The sequence below is a fragment of the Papio anubis genome, chromosome 12 (assembly GCF_008728515.1).
Source record: "Papio anubis isolate 15944 chromosome 12, Panubis1.0, whole genome shotgun sequence".
Classification (NCBI taxonomy): Eukaryota; Metazoa; Chordata; class Mammalia; order Primates; family Cercopithecidae; genus Papio; species Papio anubis.
This window is the reverse complement of record NC_044987.1, coordinates 475,721-492,484: the sequence shown is the minus strand read 5'-3', so window position 1 is coordinate 492,484 and position 16,764 is coordinate 475,721. Positions and strand designations below refer to the sequence as shown.

Genomic DNA, 16,764 nt, shown 5'->3' with positions numbered 1-16,764 from the left:
CAAAGTATAATATTAATCCTTTTTTTTCTTTTTTGCTGAAGCTTTTTAAAAAGCATGTATTAGTTGCTATTCAACCTCTTTGAACGTCTTGCATAAAGAGACAAGAGAGTTTCAAAATCTTTTGTATGTCATGTACTTTGTTTTTGAAGAGTCCCTACCTTACACTGTGCTGAAATTTCTTTCTAAATATGAGCTAAAAGTCGTGAATGAAACAGTCATACATCTGTAATTCCTAATCTAAATATGAGCTAAAAGTCGTGAATGAAGCAGTCATACATCTGTAATTCCTAAGCCGCTTACGGTGTTAGCCATGCTTGTTCTTTCTTCCCCAATGACAATTGTATGGCAACTTTATATCCTAATTTTTCATTTCATAACTATTTCTTGGATTGCTGTGCTATACTCAGAAATGATGATAAAGAATAAAGGAGAAGAATTGTTAAAGTTTTCATTAATCTACCATACCAAACTTTAAGGCAACTTCTATTTGTTTCTGCATGCCCAAACATCTGATATACAAAACATGTATATTTTAATAATATCACTGATTGATTCACAGTAAAATACAATCAGGAAAACATATTTTAGTAGCATATTTTGTAGAAGGAGTTTTGTACCTTGAAGTCATAACTTGGGCAGATTTAAACAATTATTTGGCAGCCAAAAAGCTACTGAAGACACCAGGAAATAGCAATTATTCTGAGAAGCTTTTTGTTTAGTCTCTGTAGACTCAAAGCTATAAGAAATTATCTTTTAAAAGTATTATAAGTCTGTCTTTTGAAGTTAGATTAGTGAGAACATAATGTGCCCAATTTTTTCCTTTGTACCTTGTCTGTTCTTTGTTCTGTCTGAATTGAAAATGATTTATCATAGATGTAGCTGCACATAATTTTGGAGATTTGCCTTCTCATGAAATTCTGAGGTGGCAAGAATCCCAAAAGAAGACTTTTTCTTCAAAGATTCATGGCCTGAATGATATTAAATAATAAAAATAAATTTAGTATAAACCACATTTTTATAAAGAAGGCATGCATGTTGTTTAGTACTATAAATGGTATTAAGCAATTCTAAAATGATAATTGTGATATAATGTAATCTTTATTATGCGAATATATAGTTATACATTTAAATTTATACTTCATATAAAATGTTTATATAATTTATACTACATATTTTATATTTTAAAAACATATTTTTTATACATTGTTGACTTAAAGAGGATATCATATTCTTCCCAAAGTTATAAAGTTACAAAGCTAATATACTTTCTCCACATCCACATGAACTGTCAATCTATTTCCTTATGTGCTTCAGTATTTGAAAGTTCTTAATAATTGTTTTGGACATTAAATCAACAGTTTTTGTAATAATCAGTAGTTGCTTTATCTCACTTTAACCTATTGATACAATTTTAATGTTTCACTTTATGTTACATCTCAAATGCATACTTGCATTTCAAAGTGAATACGGTCGTCCTTCAGTATTCATGGGGGACTGGTTCCATGATCTACTGTGGATACCAAAATCCACAGATGCTCAAGTCCCTGATACGAAATGAGGCAGTATTTGCATATAACCTATGCACATTCACTTGTATCCTTTCAGTCATCTTAAGATTATTTGTGATACCTGATACAATGTAAATGCTGTGTAAATAGTGTTATACTGTATTGTTCAGGGAATGACAGAAAAAAAGTCTGTACATGTTCAGTAGAGATGTGTTTTCTTTGTAGTTTCCTTTGTTTTAATTAAAAAGCGTGTGGGTACATAGTAGGTGTGTGTATTTATGGAATGCATGAGGTATTTTGATACAGGCGTGCAATGCGTAATAATTACATCGAGGTAAACGGGGCGTCCATCACCTGAAGCATTTATCCTTTCGTTGTGTTACAAACTATCCAATTATACTCCTACATAAACGGGCTCTCTCTCTCTGTCGCCCAGGCTGGAGTGCAGTGGCACAATCTCAGCTCACGGCAACCTCCCAGGTTCAAGCAATTCTCTTGCCTCAGCCTCCTGAGTAGCTGGGATTATAGGCATGTGCCACCATGCCCGGCTAATTTTTGTATTTTTTGTAGAGACGGGGTTTCACCATGTTGGTCAGGCTGGTCTTGAACTCCTAACCTTGTGATTCACCTGCCTCGGCCTCCCAAAGTGCTGGGATTAGAGGTGTGAGCCACCGCGCCTGGCCTCCCAGTTATTTTTAAATGTACGATAAGTTATTGTTGATTGTAGTTACCCTGTTGTGCTATTAGATACTAGATCTTATTCGTTCTATCTAAATGTATTTTTGTACCCATTAACTATCCCCACTCCCTCCACTCTAGATGTGAATTTTTTACAAAAAAAGTATTTTTAATCCATGGCTGGTTGAATCCACAGATGCAGAACCCATGGATACAGAGGGGTAACTGTGTTCTGATATTAACAACAAATTCCAATGCCACGCCTCACTCTCACATCTGGCAGGGGTTACGATGTGGATTTGAAATTAACCTCAGTGATCACTTAAACTATCTCATATACTCCAACCTAAAGCTAATCCCTTCACTTGGTCACCTTGTCCCTACACTTTACCTCCTCAAGGGTTTCACAACAAATTCTCTACGGTCTCTCCTACCTCACCAGTTCTGTCTGCTGATCAAGATCACTCTCAGCATACAAGCATGCTCTGGTAGAAATGAAAACAGAACGTGACTCTTGATTCAGTTCCCTCTTCTGGCCCAGCTACTATCCCATTTATGTATTCCCTTTCTTATTTATTTATTTATTTTTGAGATGGAGTTTTGCTCTTGTTGCCTAGGCTGTAGTGCAATAGTGCGATCTTGGCTCACTGCAACCTCTGCCTCCCGGGTTCAAGTGATTCTCCTGCCTCAGCCTCCCGAGTAGCTGGGATTACAGGCACCCACCACCATGTCCAGCTAATTTTTGTCTTTTTAGTAGAGATGAGCTTTCACCATATTGGCCAGGCTGGTCTTGAACTCCTGACCTCAGGTGATCTACCCTCCTTGGCCTCCCAAAGTGCTGGGATTGAAGGCCTAAACCATCGCACCCAGCCTATGTGTCCCCTTCCTAGCCTATATTCTTGAGTGAGTCATCTACATTAATGGTCTTAGATTTCTCTTCACTCTTTTTCCCGAACCCATTCCAGTTGGCTTCTCAAATCCCATGACCCCCAACTGCACCCAAGCTGCCTGTGTCCAGTTCACCAACATTGGCCACATACTAAATCCACTGGTCAATCCTCAGTGTTGCTTCAACCTCACCTGTTGGTGGTGTGATTCCTCATCTTTTCTCAGTGTTAGGTGTGCCGGGGCTTGTCCTCATCCCCTTTCTCGGTCTGCACTTTGTTAATTGGTGCAGGTTCTTGCCTTTAAATACCAACTCTCTGTCAACTCCTAAATTTGTATCTCCATCCCAAACCTCTTTCTGGACCATCAGGATTGATATTCAGCAGCCTGCATGGTGTCTCCACTCAGATGCCTCCCAGACTTCTCCAATGCAGCAGGTCCAAGCTGAGCTACTGATGTCCGCCAAAAACTCGCCCCGGGACCTTCCCCATCTCAGGTCACAGTGATCAGCACTTCTTATTTCTCAGGCCCAGCCTGTGGGGGACATTCTTAAGCCCCCTTTATTTCTCTCCCCCTACAAACAATCCACGAATTGCAACAACCCTCTCGTGTCTGCTCTCCAAATACTTCCAGAAATTCAACACTTCTCAACTAACTCCACCACTGTCCCCTGAGCCAGCGTCGTCTCCCATACGGATTACTGCATGGCACCAGTGATCCTTCTAAGTTATCACCGCCATGTTCAAACCATGCAGTGGCTCCCATTTCATCAGAGTCAAAACCCTGCTCTTAAGGGCCCTGCATGATCAGGCCCCTGTATCTCTCTGTCCTCATTTCCTGCCTTCTTGCCATCACCTCCCACACTGTTGTCCCAGCCTTTCCTTGGACCCCAGGGACACCAGGTCATGCTCCTTCCTGAGGGCCTTGGTACGAGCTGTTCTCTCTGCTTGGGCAGTGCTTCCTCCAGGTTATACCTTGGTTCACTTGCATGGAGAACTCCCACTGTGTTCCGACCTTTGTTCAGCTAATGTCTTTCCAGGGAGACCTCCTCTCTGCAGACCCCTCCCCGCTGCATTCCCAGCCCTCCTTCCCTTACTACCTTTTTCTTTTTTTTCCCCCCCGAGATGGAGTCTCACTCTGTTGCCCAGGTTGGAGTGCAGTGGAATGATCTTGGCTCACTGCAACCTCCACCTTCAGAGTTCAAGCAATTTCTGGCTAATTTTTGTATTTTTAGTAGAGATGGGGTTTCACTATGTTGGCCAGGCTGGTCTTGAACTCCTGACCTCAAGTGATCTGCCTGTCTTGGCCTCTCAAAGTGCTAGGATTACAGGTGTGAGCCACTGGGCCTGGCCACCTTATTACTTTTTAAATTTTTGCAATGGTGTTTATTACCTTTAAATATACTCTACAGCTTACCTATTCATTCTGTTAGTTTTTGTTGTCTTTCTTCCCTAGCTAGAACAGAAATTTCAAAGAGAAGAGATCTTTGTTTTGTCCACTGATACATCCCAAGCATGTGAAACAGTGTTCAGCATGTAGTTTATGATCATTACAATTTGTCATTTACTGTTTAATAAATACAGTGTTGCAGAATTAGATCTTTGGCTATTAGGCCTTCAAAGGCTGAGCCTGAAAAATGATAGTTTAGACCTGGTAAGGCTAAAGATCAAGTTCTGTGCATCCCTATCGGATGTGCACAGGCCCCTTCCAGTCCCACTCACATATCTTTGGGACTGAAAAGCTTTTTCTACTTCCTTTGACTTAAATCTGCTTTCTCTTTTTCCTAGGCCAAATCTCCATTCCAGAACTTTCTATTTTATTTTTGTCTAGGGTTGAAATGGCCCTCATTTATTCCCAGGAATTCCCCTGTGTTCTTAATTTCTTTGTTCAAGACCCTGGCAACTTGACATCATGACTGGACTTTGCTCCTCCTGAGTGGAGGGTGGATGGGGGCTGCTGGACAGAGGTGTGTGTCCATAAGGAGGAGGTGGGGGAGCAGAGGGTTATATCTTGGTCCAGGGGCCCAAGTGACTGTACTGTCATAGAAGCCATGTTTTTCATCTTATTCTCATGACTAAAAGAAATTTTGCCAACGTTTTCCTAAAATTCAAATATGCTGCGTTTAAAGCATTAGCAGAGTGCCCTCAAAAATGAGTTATGTGAATGAATAACTAATCTGTAAACCTGTTACCTATTAAAAATAAAAAGTGAAACAGCAAATGAGACTAGTTTGATACCGCTTTTCCCACGTGACTTCACTGTACTGATTGTGAACCAGTGTGGCTTTTATTCTCCTGTGTGTGCATTTCGTATGTATTTCTGTTTCCCACTGACTATCTGTGACATAGGAATTTTCGAGGAAGGAACTGTGCCCTCTGGGTCTGTTGGAGCTGACTTAGAGCAATGGATATGGCATACCAACAAGATTTAATTTTTTAAAAAAGCATTTCTTATATTTTCTAAACCTTGGACACTAGAAAGAAGGCCTGGGAAGAGGATGATTCCTGTGTACCAGGGATTCATTACCAAGCCAAGCACCTTGCCAGACCACTTTGTTACACCGCTCTTATGCCAGTTCATGGTAACTGTAGCTTTTGTTCCCAGGGATTTGAGTATTTTCATTGTCTGCTTTGGGTTAAGATCACTAGACATTTTGGAAAGGAGACACTGAAGGAGTATCTTGCTAATGTTTTAAAAAACAAAAGTCTCAGACTGGAAATGGTGGCTCACACCTGTAATCCCAGCACTTTGGGAGGCCGAGGCGGGCGGATTACTTGAGGTCAGGAGTTTGAGACCAGCCTGGCCAACATGGTGTAACCCGTCTCTACTAAAAATACAAAGATTAGCCGGGCACGGTGGTGGGTGCCTGTAGTCCCAGCTACTCAGGAGACTGAGGCAGGAGAATAGCTTGAATCTCGGGAGGCAGAGGTTGCAGTGAGCTGAGATTGCACCATTGCACTCCGGCCTGGGTAACAGAGTTTGAGATTCTGTCACAAACAAACAAACAAACAAGTCTCAGCCTCTCAGCAAGACACATCTCCGGTTAGTGCTACCCTCGTAGCATTCTGTGGTATCATTAAGCCCAGATAGAGTAAAATTGTTACTAGACTGTGAGCAGGATGTGTCCCTAGGTCTGAACTTCCCACAAGGTTACGGGGAGATTTTTTGGAAAGCACTCCATTATGTATATTTTTCTCACACAAATAAAAACGAAGGACACAAGGGTGGGCCAAGGAGTTCACGGTTTCTAAACCCATGTTAAATTTCTGCTAAACATTTGAAGAAAAATGGAGATGCTGGTATTGCTTAAACCGTTTGAGAATTCCCTTATATTTGATAGATTCTGCTACTGCTCAAGGTGACCAGAAGTGAGAGGATGAATGTGGGGTGCATGTCCTTCGGATGGTCCCCTGCAGGTAAAGGGGCTAGCCTTTGACAATTTCTCCACACGCTTAGGGGCTAGCTGGTATTCCAATTAAACCAACATGTTTTCATCATGGACTTCACAGCCATCAAGCAATCATAGCCTTACTAACTGGAGAAAAGGGGCGGGCCTGGAGCGCGTCCACGGGAGCGCGCCTCGCTCTGCGCGCCTCTGGGAATGTCTGCGGTGCTTAAGTCAGACCCAGATTGCACCAAGCCCAGCTTATCCTCCCCAGTTCTGCCAGGGTTTTTTTCTCGTTTGTTGTTGGTTTGTTTTTTGCCTGTCTTTGATTTAACTTTTGCTCCTTGACTAAATATGTGCTTAATGCTAGACAGGACCCTTCATACCCGTCTGTGTCTTTGTTCCAGGATCTGCAGTTTCATTTGGTTCCTGTCGGCTTTACAAGTTCAAAACTATGCCCCCGTTTAGGAAATGAATTCAAAGCATGTGGCAAGGGAGACATTGGACAAACCCGGATGCTCTGGAAAACACTGCCCGTCCTCGAGTTTCTTTCAGTAAAATCTGAATTTTGTTCTCGGAAGGAGTTGGGTTTGTGATTGCTACAAAGTGTAAGTTGCACCTAAATACTACATCATGTTCTTTGGGACATACATTCTGTTTCAGAATAAGAATTACATTCTTCCTTTCCTAAAATGTGAAGGTTTTATATAGAACTTTTTAAAATAAAAAATTGGAAGCGCTTGGAGTCAAGGTCAGAGTAAGACTCGCGGAAACCAAAGACAGAAAATATTTGGACCCCTCCTACTCAGACATCAACCACATTGAAATATGTCCAAATACAATTCTTCAAAATCCTGGCTTTTCACGGGATGATTTACTATTTAAAAAGTTGTTTGCTTCAGAATCTGAATTGTTTTAAAAGATTCTGTTGGTTGCCCCTGCTTTGCGGACGCGTTTTGTACGTTCTTGCTAATGTAGCGCTGCGAGGGGCGACTTGACCTCGGCGTCTGACAGGTACGCGGCGCTCCCGCACCGGCCTGCGCCTGGCGAGCAGGAAGACGGCGAGCTCTGCACCGCTCCGCACTCCGGGGACCCGCCCCGGCCAGGCCCCTCCCCTACCGAGACCTTGGCCCCGCCCCGACCCCGGCCGAGGCCCCGCCCCCGCCAGCCCTCCTACCGAGACCTCGTCCCCGCCCACCAGCCCCGCCCCGCCCCCGACAGAGGCCCCGCCCCGGCCCCGACCAGCCCCGCCCCTGCTTGCGCGAGGCCTAGGGCGGCAGGCGCGGAGCCGCGAGCCCCAGCCAATGAGCGCCGGCGGGCTGGTTGCCCAGGCGACCAGCGCGCGGCTCCGCCCCCCGCGCCGAGGCTCCCGCGCGCGGCTGAGTGCGGACTGGAGTGGGCACCCGGGTCCCTGCGCGCAGAGAACACGCGATGACCACGTGGAGCCTCCGGCGGAGGCCGGGCCGCATGCTGGGACTTCTGCTGCTGGTCATCTTGGGCTTCCTGGTGCTCCGCAGGTGAGAGAGAGCTTCGCGCAGCACCTGCCGGACCCCGCATTCCCCAGCCCTCCGCACCTCGGGTTCTCTCCCGCGACCCGCGAATCCCGAGTTCCCGGGGGGAGCAGTCCCAGCTGCTTCCTTCTGGGAGCTCCCCAATACCCCGAGTTCCCCTGCGGCTCCAGGCACTCCTGCCTCGCGATCCGGGCCTCTGGGCGACACCGGGCGTGCCCTCGGGAGCCGGCGTCTGTGCCCCGAGCCGCCCACCCCGCCGCGCCTGTGATGCCGGGCTCTGCCCCTCGTGGACGGCCGCAGCCCTCCAGCCCAGAGCTCTCTCAGACGCCCCCCCTCGCGGCCCCGTGCCCACTGCTCCGCGGAAGGCTCCCTCTGCTCTTCCCCCAGGCCCCCCTTTTCCTCCCAAGCCTCTGGGAGGCGCCTTGTTCAGCAGAGGCCGGCGCTTCAGCCTGGCAGCTACGGTCTAGCCAGCTCGCCTGGCAGGGTCATAAGAACAATGTCCGTGGGCCTCCAAGATCCCGGGTCATGATTTATTTGCAGTTTTAGGACTGATAGGTCGTCTCTCTCCACTTTCCCACCATTCACCTGTTACCAGCTCACACTTTCCTCTCCCCTTTTTACAAAATGTTGTTTATGGCAAATGAGTGGTTTCAGTGGTACTGTGACTTACCCACAGCCTGTGAAAAAGTTTTCTGGGTGCCGTAGCCCAGAATTTTTCTAAACTGTGCCTATTTTAAGGATTTTACAGCCCTGACCCTGTCTTTCAGGTCAGCACTTTCCATATTCAAAACCTCCAGTGGGAAGCCGACTGGCAGTATCGAATGAACTGAACGGTTGGAACTGGTGGCAGGCCCTACCCCGCTCAGCTTTGTCATTTGCTTCTTTTTTATCCCCCTTCTTAGTTTCTCTAAACTTCCCCTGGGAGGTAGGGAAGTTTTTGATGGAGATAAATATCTGGAAGTCTTTTGCGGGCACAAGAACACATTGACAAACTCGATGTTTACACCTTGTCAAGACTTGATTCTTGTTTCTGAGATAGTGAGGACGTCATAATATTGTTTGGGAGGACGTGATTTTCTTCTCCTGCTGGGGCCCAGAAAACTTCAGGCATTTCATTTCTCCAGTTGTTCCCAAGATATTTTCTGTCCTGCCTAAGATCTCTAAGCCATTCCTCTCTGAAGATTGGCCCTGGCTCCTGTGGGATGCTCAGCTTTCCTCCCTTTGCAAGGCTTATGCAAACCCTGAAAGAATTACTCAGGGCAGCAGCAGGAGATCCTCCTGCATACGGCAGGGTAGCAAGGCGCCCAAGCTGCCAAGAGAAAGTCTAGCGGCTGCAGGCCTGTTGTTGATCAGGGATATAGGAGTCCGTGCAGGGGACCCACGCAGGTCACTATTTGGGGCAGCACTGTGGGCTTGAGATGGGCCGAGTGGCATACCCAAAAAGTCCCCAGGAAAAGGTATGCGAAGGAGGCTGAGTGTTTGCTATTGTTTGGTGGGACAGAGGTGAGGTGTCAGGGAGCTGACCTAGCTGGCAAGAAGCCTGAGCTTCTTTGAGGTGAGGTAACCGTGTCCCCACCTAGGTGGGGTGGCCGCACTAGGAGTCAGTCTTGGGCCATTGGAGCTGCGTAGAATGGCAACAGAGAATAAAGAGCTGCGACCAAACGCTGTGAACACAGTTTGACATGCCTAGGAAAGTTGTTTTTCTTGCCACTCCATCCTTCTAGCAGGTAGGACAGAAGCTCAAGGAGCTCTGAACCAAGTTCAGGGCCGTCTCTTTGGATCCTGTGGAATACATGTCTTTTGGGCGTCTTTTTGATTTTTTCTCCCTCATGGGTATGTTCTGCCCAGTTCATCCTGTCTGACTTGGGCTGGACACCAATGATTATGAGTTGCTGTAATATCTCTGGAGGCAGGAGGAGAACATCCTCTTTGTCTTTCCCTCTTCCTGTCTTGCTCCAGCTCTGACTGGGTCATTAACTGAGTGGGAGGTGGGGGCCTCTCCCTGCTGTTACGGGGGAGTGTTGAGGTGGCCAGTGGAATACGGGTCACATGGAAACCGGCCACCAAGTTCACTCTTTGTGGAGCGAGCTGTCAGGAGCAGCCCTTTTCCTGTAGCAGAAGGCAGGTGTTTGGACAGTGGCTGGCATGGGGTGGGGGGTGTTTGGCTATAGCTTTTCTTCTTTTTCCATCAACTTTTCCTTGGACTGGTTCATGGCCAGTCATAGCTGGTGGGTTACATCATATCAAAGAGCTGGGATGACCAGGCTGACTTTTGGGGGAGGATTTCAGTCTTAGAATTTTAATTTTTATTTTGTTTAAGCTTAAACAGTGGTCTTTCTTAAAAATTACCTTTATTGGAGTTTGTCATGCAACAAACAGCACATAGTTAACATGTACAATCTGATACACTTTGACATATATCTAAATCAGGCTGTGAATCTACCACCACAGTAAGATTGTGAAAATAGCCACCAGCCTCCAAAGTTTCCATGTCCCTCTCTGTCATCCCTCCCTCCTTCTCCTCCCTGCGCCCCAGCCCCGAGCAACCACTGATCTGTTGCTTTCCGATACGATATATTGGTTTGCATTTTCTAGTGTTTTATAGAATTGTAATCTTAAAGCATGTTCTCTTTTTTGGTCTGGCTTCTTTCACTCAGCATATTATTTTGAGGTCTGCGATGCATGTATCAGTGTGAACCATGGCTTTGAGCCAGTTGCCTTTCATTCTGTTTCCTATTCCCACTCCATGAACACAAGAATGCCTGCTTGATATTATCTAAAGGCATGGTTCTCATTCATGATTTTTTCCTTAATATAAATGAATCACTGAGCAAAAATACACTCAGCTCTGCATCTCTCATACCTGAAATTTCAGCTGGGAAAGTTGAGAGAGGGGAAGGCCTTCAGGTGGGCAGCCAGCATCATGCCCTAAGAGGTAAGTTCATTTCTTCTCTGAGGTCCATCTCACACACTGCCCTGACCCACTGTTTTCTGTATTCCAGACCGCAAATTCTTCCTATAGAAGGGAAAAGGAGGAGATGTATCAAACTCATTCTCCTGAACAAGGTGGCTAACTTAGCAATGCAGGTCACTTTTTTTTTTTAATGTGAATCATGGCCAGTCCTGTCTTCCCAGCGTATGTGGCCAAATCATGCCTCTCCTCTTGAGCGTCTGGGAGGTAATTGATTTTATGGGCCTTGCCTATTCTAGGACTCTGCTCTGCTTGAGGCCTGAGTCATATTTCATGGAATGTTCAAACTCTTTGAACAGTATTCCTTTTATCTTGTAGTAGTATAGTTTTCAGCATCGGGAAGTGCCTCTTTCAGCAGGTGACCACCTGTTGGATACAGGTGGTGAGGGATGTCTGAGCCACCCTGTGCTGGGAAGATTGAGTTGACGCTGGGAAGATTGAGTTAACTCTGGGATTCTTACAGGACTGTGCTAGCCAGCAACAGAAAGAGACCAGAGTTGTCTTGGAGCAGCCATAGTGTTGGTATAGGTGTGGTTCAAGGGAGGGACTGGGCTGCCAACAAGATTGGGGACAAAGGTCCGTGGCTGCAGAAATAGCAGAAAGTTGACCAAAGGGTTCTTCCCACCTTAAGGTAAGGAAGTAGCAAATGAAATAAAAACATGTAGTCCTTGATGAAGTGATGCAGAGTTCCACGAGGTCCTGTCAGACGCTCTTCTGGGAAGAATTCAGGAGATCCTGCAGCTTGAGGAGAAAGGTTTTAGAACATTTGGACCTGAAAAGGACTCCGGGGTCTAGGCACAGACTCCCTCCCTCGCCACCATCACGCGGCACAGGCAGGGTTTTTGGTGTCAGTGTTGGGATATTTGCCGCTTCCTCTCCACTCCGTTTCAGATTTTGCTTAAATCTGTTGCTCTGGATGTTACAGACCGTATTGAAAGAGAGTTCTCATGATGTGAGGTCTCCTGGGATAGAAACGCAGCAGGTGTTTTCAGAGGCTCCTGCTAACGAGGTAGATATTTCTTGACTGGTGTCTGCCCGTTAGAGACTCCTTGTTGATACTCACAGCTTCTGTTCTTTGACACGTAGCAAAACAGTGAGTGGGCTTGTTCCTTTCAAGCACAGATTGTATTTTTTGCCCTTAAGAAGTTATTTTGTGAGTAGGTAATTTATGAACATGGTAAGTATTCAGAGTGTGAAAGGGAATAAAGTGAAAAGAAACTCCCACTCCTGGCCCCTAGGCTAGGCCCCTTCCCTGTCCCCTCTTCGTATCAGCCGCTATTACCGACAATGGCTTCTTTCAGAGATATTCTGTGCATATACAAGAAGATAGCTACACATATTATCCCCCTTGTCCGTTAGACACATAATTTATTCAAACAGTCTTCTATTGACGGACATGGATTGTTTGCAATCTTTTAGCTACTGTAAACAGAGTTGCCGCAGATATCTGCTGGATGCATTTCTATAATTAGAATTGCTGACCATAGGATAGATTCATTTTAAATCTTGATAGACATTTCGAAAATAGTACATTTTATTTCTGTTGGAATCAGTGTAAAGGAGATTCTGCGCCCAACTCGATAGGGCCAAGTCGATTCTTGAGTCTTGTAAGAACCAGTGCATCTCTTGTGTATCTTCGTAGATAAGTCCTATGTGGTGGATTAAAAAAAAAGACATTTACCATAGTTATATTTTTCCCTATTTGTGAGATCATTTCATTTAGAGTCTACAAGCATCTCGAAGATCAGGGGTGTGTTATCAAGAGTAGAGGCCTTGTGTTATCTAACAGAGCTTTCACTTCTCTCTGGGTGAGACACAGTCCTTCTCTCGCTTATGATGCTGTCAGTGGTCCCAAAGTTCTACAAAAGTCACATAATGTTAGAACACTTTTTGTGGTTGTTATTGTTGTTATGTGGTTGATTAGAGTGAGGGGTTTTTGTTATTTTGCTATTGGATCTCAAGGTTTTGGTCTAGTAAACTCTTCTTCACGTACTCACTTCCTACAGTGAGGAAATATTTTCCTCTGAACAGTCGTTAGGAAATATTGCCCTCTGAACCACCAATCCTGCTTCTGGGTCAGAGCCCGGATGTGAGGCCAGGGTTCCTGGCTTACCTGGGAGCCCTCTCAGAGGAAAAAGCGGAGGAGCTAAGATTGCAGGAGTGCTGTGGACCTCACATATCTGCAAAATGCATATACTTGCCTTGGGAATGGCAGGCCTGAGCCTTTGGGCATAGTCAATGCCTCTCCCAGCAAACAGGAGTCCAACACCTTGGGCCCAGACCAAGGAGCACATATAGAAAGCTGGGCCAGACACAGGGACCGACTTCCATTTCCCTGAGGCTGAAGTTCTTGGAGCCCGGGGATTGGTCGAAGAGACAATATTCTGGAGTAGAATCGTTAAGGGCACCATCTGGGCCAGAGAGTGCATAGTTCCTTCTTCAGGCCCTCAAATTCTTTTGCTGAGGGTGGAGAGAACGTGGCTGAAGACTGCTGGGACCAAAATATCCCCAAACAGACAGTTTAGGGCAGCAGGATGTCCAAGGAAGTTGAGCCTCGTGGGAGCCTAGAACGGAACCAGAATCTTTTTTTTTTTTTTTTTTTTTTGAGACGGGGTCTCGCTCTGTCACCCAGGCTGGAGTGCAGTGGCCAGATCTCGGCTCACTGCAAGCTCCGCCTCCCAGGTTCACGCCATTCTCCTGCCTCAGCCTCCCGAGTAGCTGGGACTACAGGCGCCCGCCACCTCGCCCGGCTAGTTTTTTGTAATTTTTAGTAGAGACGGGGTTTCACCGTGTTAGCCAGGATAGTCTCGATCTCCTGACCTCGTGATCCACCCGTCTCGGCCTCCCAAAGTGCTGGGATTACAGGCTTGAGCCACCGCGCCCGGCCAGAACCAGAATCTTGAGAGTGATGAATGGAGTCTGCACTGGAGACAGATCCAAGTGAGGAATCCCCGTGTGTTTGATGTCTGTGGGCAGCTGAACACTTACCATCAGATGGTGGTCTCCGGCATGGCCACTTGGGGGAGGGTGGAGGGGAGTGTTTTCTTGGTCAGGATCTTCATAGAATTTCCTGGTTTTTGATTCAGTTGAACCTCTGTTTAGGGCCCTAATAGGGCCACAGTGCACCTAAAACTTGAATTTGTAAGCTATCATCTCAGATGAACAAGCATGTGAACACATTATGTTATAGTGTCAACATAACCAGCCTTTGGGGCCGACAAGGACTTATGTTCTGGGAATCAAAGGACAATGATTGCAGTTCCTGACTCAGATGCCAGCTTGCGTATGCCCATGGCCAGCCTCGGACTGTGTGAGTGCTGCCTGGTCTCTGCCGGCGGTCATCATACTCCAGATGTTCACGGGGCTGTTTCTGCTGTGCCCAGTTGCATGGATCCTGGCCCATCTGTGTCTGGTCATACTCTGCATGGCAGACCAGAAAGAGATGACTGTGACCCCAGTGAGGCCTCCCAGCCCTACCATGACCCCAGTTCCTGATGAGTGTTTGCAGGATTGGCGGGTGATGCAGGGATGCCCACTGGCATGGCAGGACGCATTTCAAGCCTGGCACACCTCACTCAAGGAGATCCTTTCTGGTGGTGACTGGATCTGGCTCACCTCCCACCCAGCCGCCCTGCAAGGTCCCTTCTGAAACTTGACAGCCAGTCCCATTCCCAGAAAGAGGTGGTGACCTTGTCACCTGCCCATCTGCCCTTTTCCATCCACTCACATTTTTACTACACCCAGAATCTCCTGACTGCTGGGGCCTGCCCTGTACCCTTCATCCTCAGGACCCACCTCACGAGTCAAGGAAAAATTACTCCAGAGGGCTCCACCTCCCCCTGCTTCCTCACCACGGGGCACAGCAGAACTTGGTACCTATGTCCTCTGCTTCAGGTTTCCATTGCAACCAGTTTTTGTGTCTGCAGCTTGCACAGTCTTCAGCACAAATAGTGCATGCCCCTTTTCCACTTGCCAAAAGGGAATTGGTGAGGATGGGCTGTAGAGGTCTTGTTATGTTGCGTGAGGCCCCATCAGAAGTCCTGATGTGCCTGCCTTCCTCCAGGAACCTCACCTTGGACCATGACCACGGCCACCCTCTCCGTTCAGGTGGAGGAGCAGAGCCTGACTCTGAGCAGAGCAGACCTGGGCACTGAGCACTGAATTCAGGCCGGTGGCCAGGGTCTGCTGTCCAGACTCTTCTAAGGCGGAAAAATCACTTTGTATAAATGAAGCCAAGATAAACAGGCGACAGAAATGTCAGGAGAAAATGTTAACATAAGCTCCAGTTCAAAAGAAGGCAGGTGTTCCTGGTTTCATCAAGTAAGGGTCCATCATGGATGAACTGCTCCCCAAGAAAGGTGACAGAAACATGCCGGGCTTCCTTAGGACTTGGTTAGCTCCTTGGTATCAAGCCTAATTTAGGAGTAAAGTCTTGCTGACCTTTAAACCAACCAACTCGAACCACACAGTTGATATTTTCTTTATTTTATTGTTACTGAGTTACTCAGGAAATTATGGGGTTATTTTCCATCTTATGATTATTAGTATTAATGATCATTATTAGTGTTAATAACCGTTTACATGATGCTTGATTGTTTATGAGGCTCTAACTTGCATGGTCTCATTTACTGGCAGTGAATTCCTTGGAGAAACCCAACACGTATCATCCTCATTTTCTTGGTGAATTCACCCCTTTTAGTAACGTATTGACAACTTGTCCAGTAACCTACCAGAAAATTCCCAGGAAGAAACGGTTGAATTCTCCAGAATTTGGAATTGGATAACAGCTCGATTGTTTTTTGTTTTTGTTGTTTATTTCATTCCTCTTGATATGCACTGAGAAGAATGTTTTGTTCTAAAAATATAGAAAATTGTGTGTTATAAAGACACAAGCGAAGACGAGCTCCATCCAGGGAGGGAATCTATGTAGCGTCAAAGGAGAGGATGCAGATTGGGCTTCTGAAGCTGTAACCTTGGGATTGCTTAGAATGCAGATTTTCATTCAGTCGGTCTCAAGTAAGGCTTAAGGTTTATGCATTTCTGACAAGCTGCAGATGAAGACCTGGAAATCTGGTTGGTGGATAGAAGTTGTTGAAGCGGGATGCCTCTTTCCAGCTATCTGCACTTTGAGTCAGGCGGCTGTGACCCTGAGGGAGTTCAGAGGCCTCGCTGCCTGCAGACCACACCTGGAGAAGTCAGCCCAGAGGGAGGTTTCCTGATCCTTAGTCATCAACTAATCAAGGGGACAGGTTAAAAGTGTTGGTTACTAGCAGGGACTGTGTCGGAATGTCGGTCACAGAGAGGCTTTTCCAACCCTGACTACACCTCTGCATTTAGCACGGTGGGGAGTGGAGGCTCTCGCACCCATAAATAGACGTTAGGATAAGTAATGTGTGCTTTAATAAGAATTGGAGATTGCGCTTTTGAAGTTCTGGCCGGAGAATAAGGTTTGGCACCTGGTGGAGTGATTGCTAAGTTGTATTGTCACTGTCTTAAAAACAGTGATATTTTGTGTGTGTGTGCATGTGCATATGTGTGTGTGTATTTTCACCACCAGATTGTCAAAATGCCCCTGTTTTTAAGAAAATAATCTGTCCATCCAGTTCTTCCTCATTCTGGCCTGAGGTGAGCCCAGCATGTGCCTCTGAGGTAACCAGGGGGAGAACCTGTGTTGTGGTGGGCAGGTGAGTCTGGTGAGTACCTGAGGCAGGGAGGGCTGAGCAGGAGGCAGGGTGTGTGCTTTGGAGCAGGTGTGGCCTGAGCAGTTGCGAGCCTGTAGCCAAAGCAAAGTGCCTGGTGAGCAGAGCAGGGGGCACCAAAGGAAGG

The 16,764-nt window shown here is 46.4% G+C and overlaps 2 protein-coding genes across 4 annotated transcripts in view; both read left to right on the top strand.

The window, feature by feature from the left end:
- GLB1L3 (galactosidase beta 1 like 3) overlaps window positions 1–7,201 on the top strand; it is a 50,079-nt gene extending 42,878 nt beyond the window's left edge. For 2 of the 3 annotated variants that reach the window (XM_017949148.3, XM_017949143.3), the window contains exon 21: window positions 6,864–7,201. The gene's annotated coding sequence lies outside the window, so the exon portion shown is untranslated. Of the gene's footprint in view, window positions 1–6,411; window positions 6,469–6,863 lie in introns of those variants that run through there. The other variant, XM_021926773.2, reaches the window with a different exon arrangement.
- A 498-nt stretch (window positions 7,202–7,699) lies between these two features.
- GLB1L2 (galactosidase beta 1 like 2) overlaps window positions 7,700–16,764 on the top strand; it is a 43,201-nt gene continuing 34,136 nt past the window's right edge. Inside the window, exon 1 of the mRNA XM_031652794.1 lies at window positions 7,700–7,973. Coding sequence (XP_031508654.1) covers window positions 7,888–7,973 — 86 coding nt within the window. The 5' untranslated portion in view covers window positions 7,700–7,887. The remainder of the gene's footprint in view (window positions 7,974–16,764) is intronic.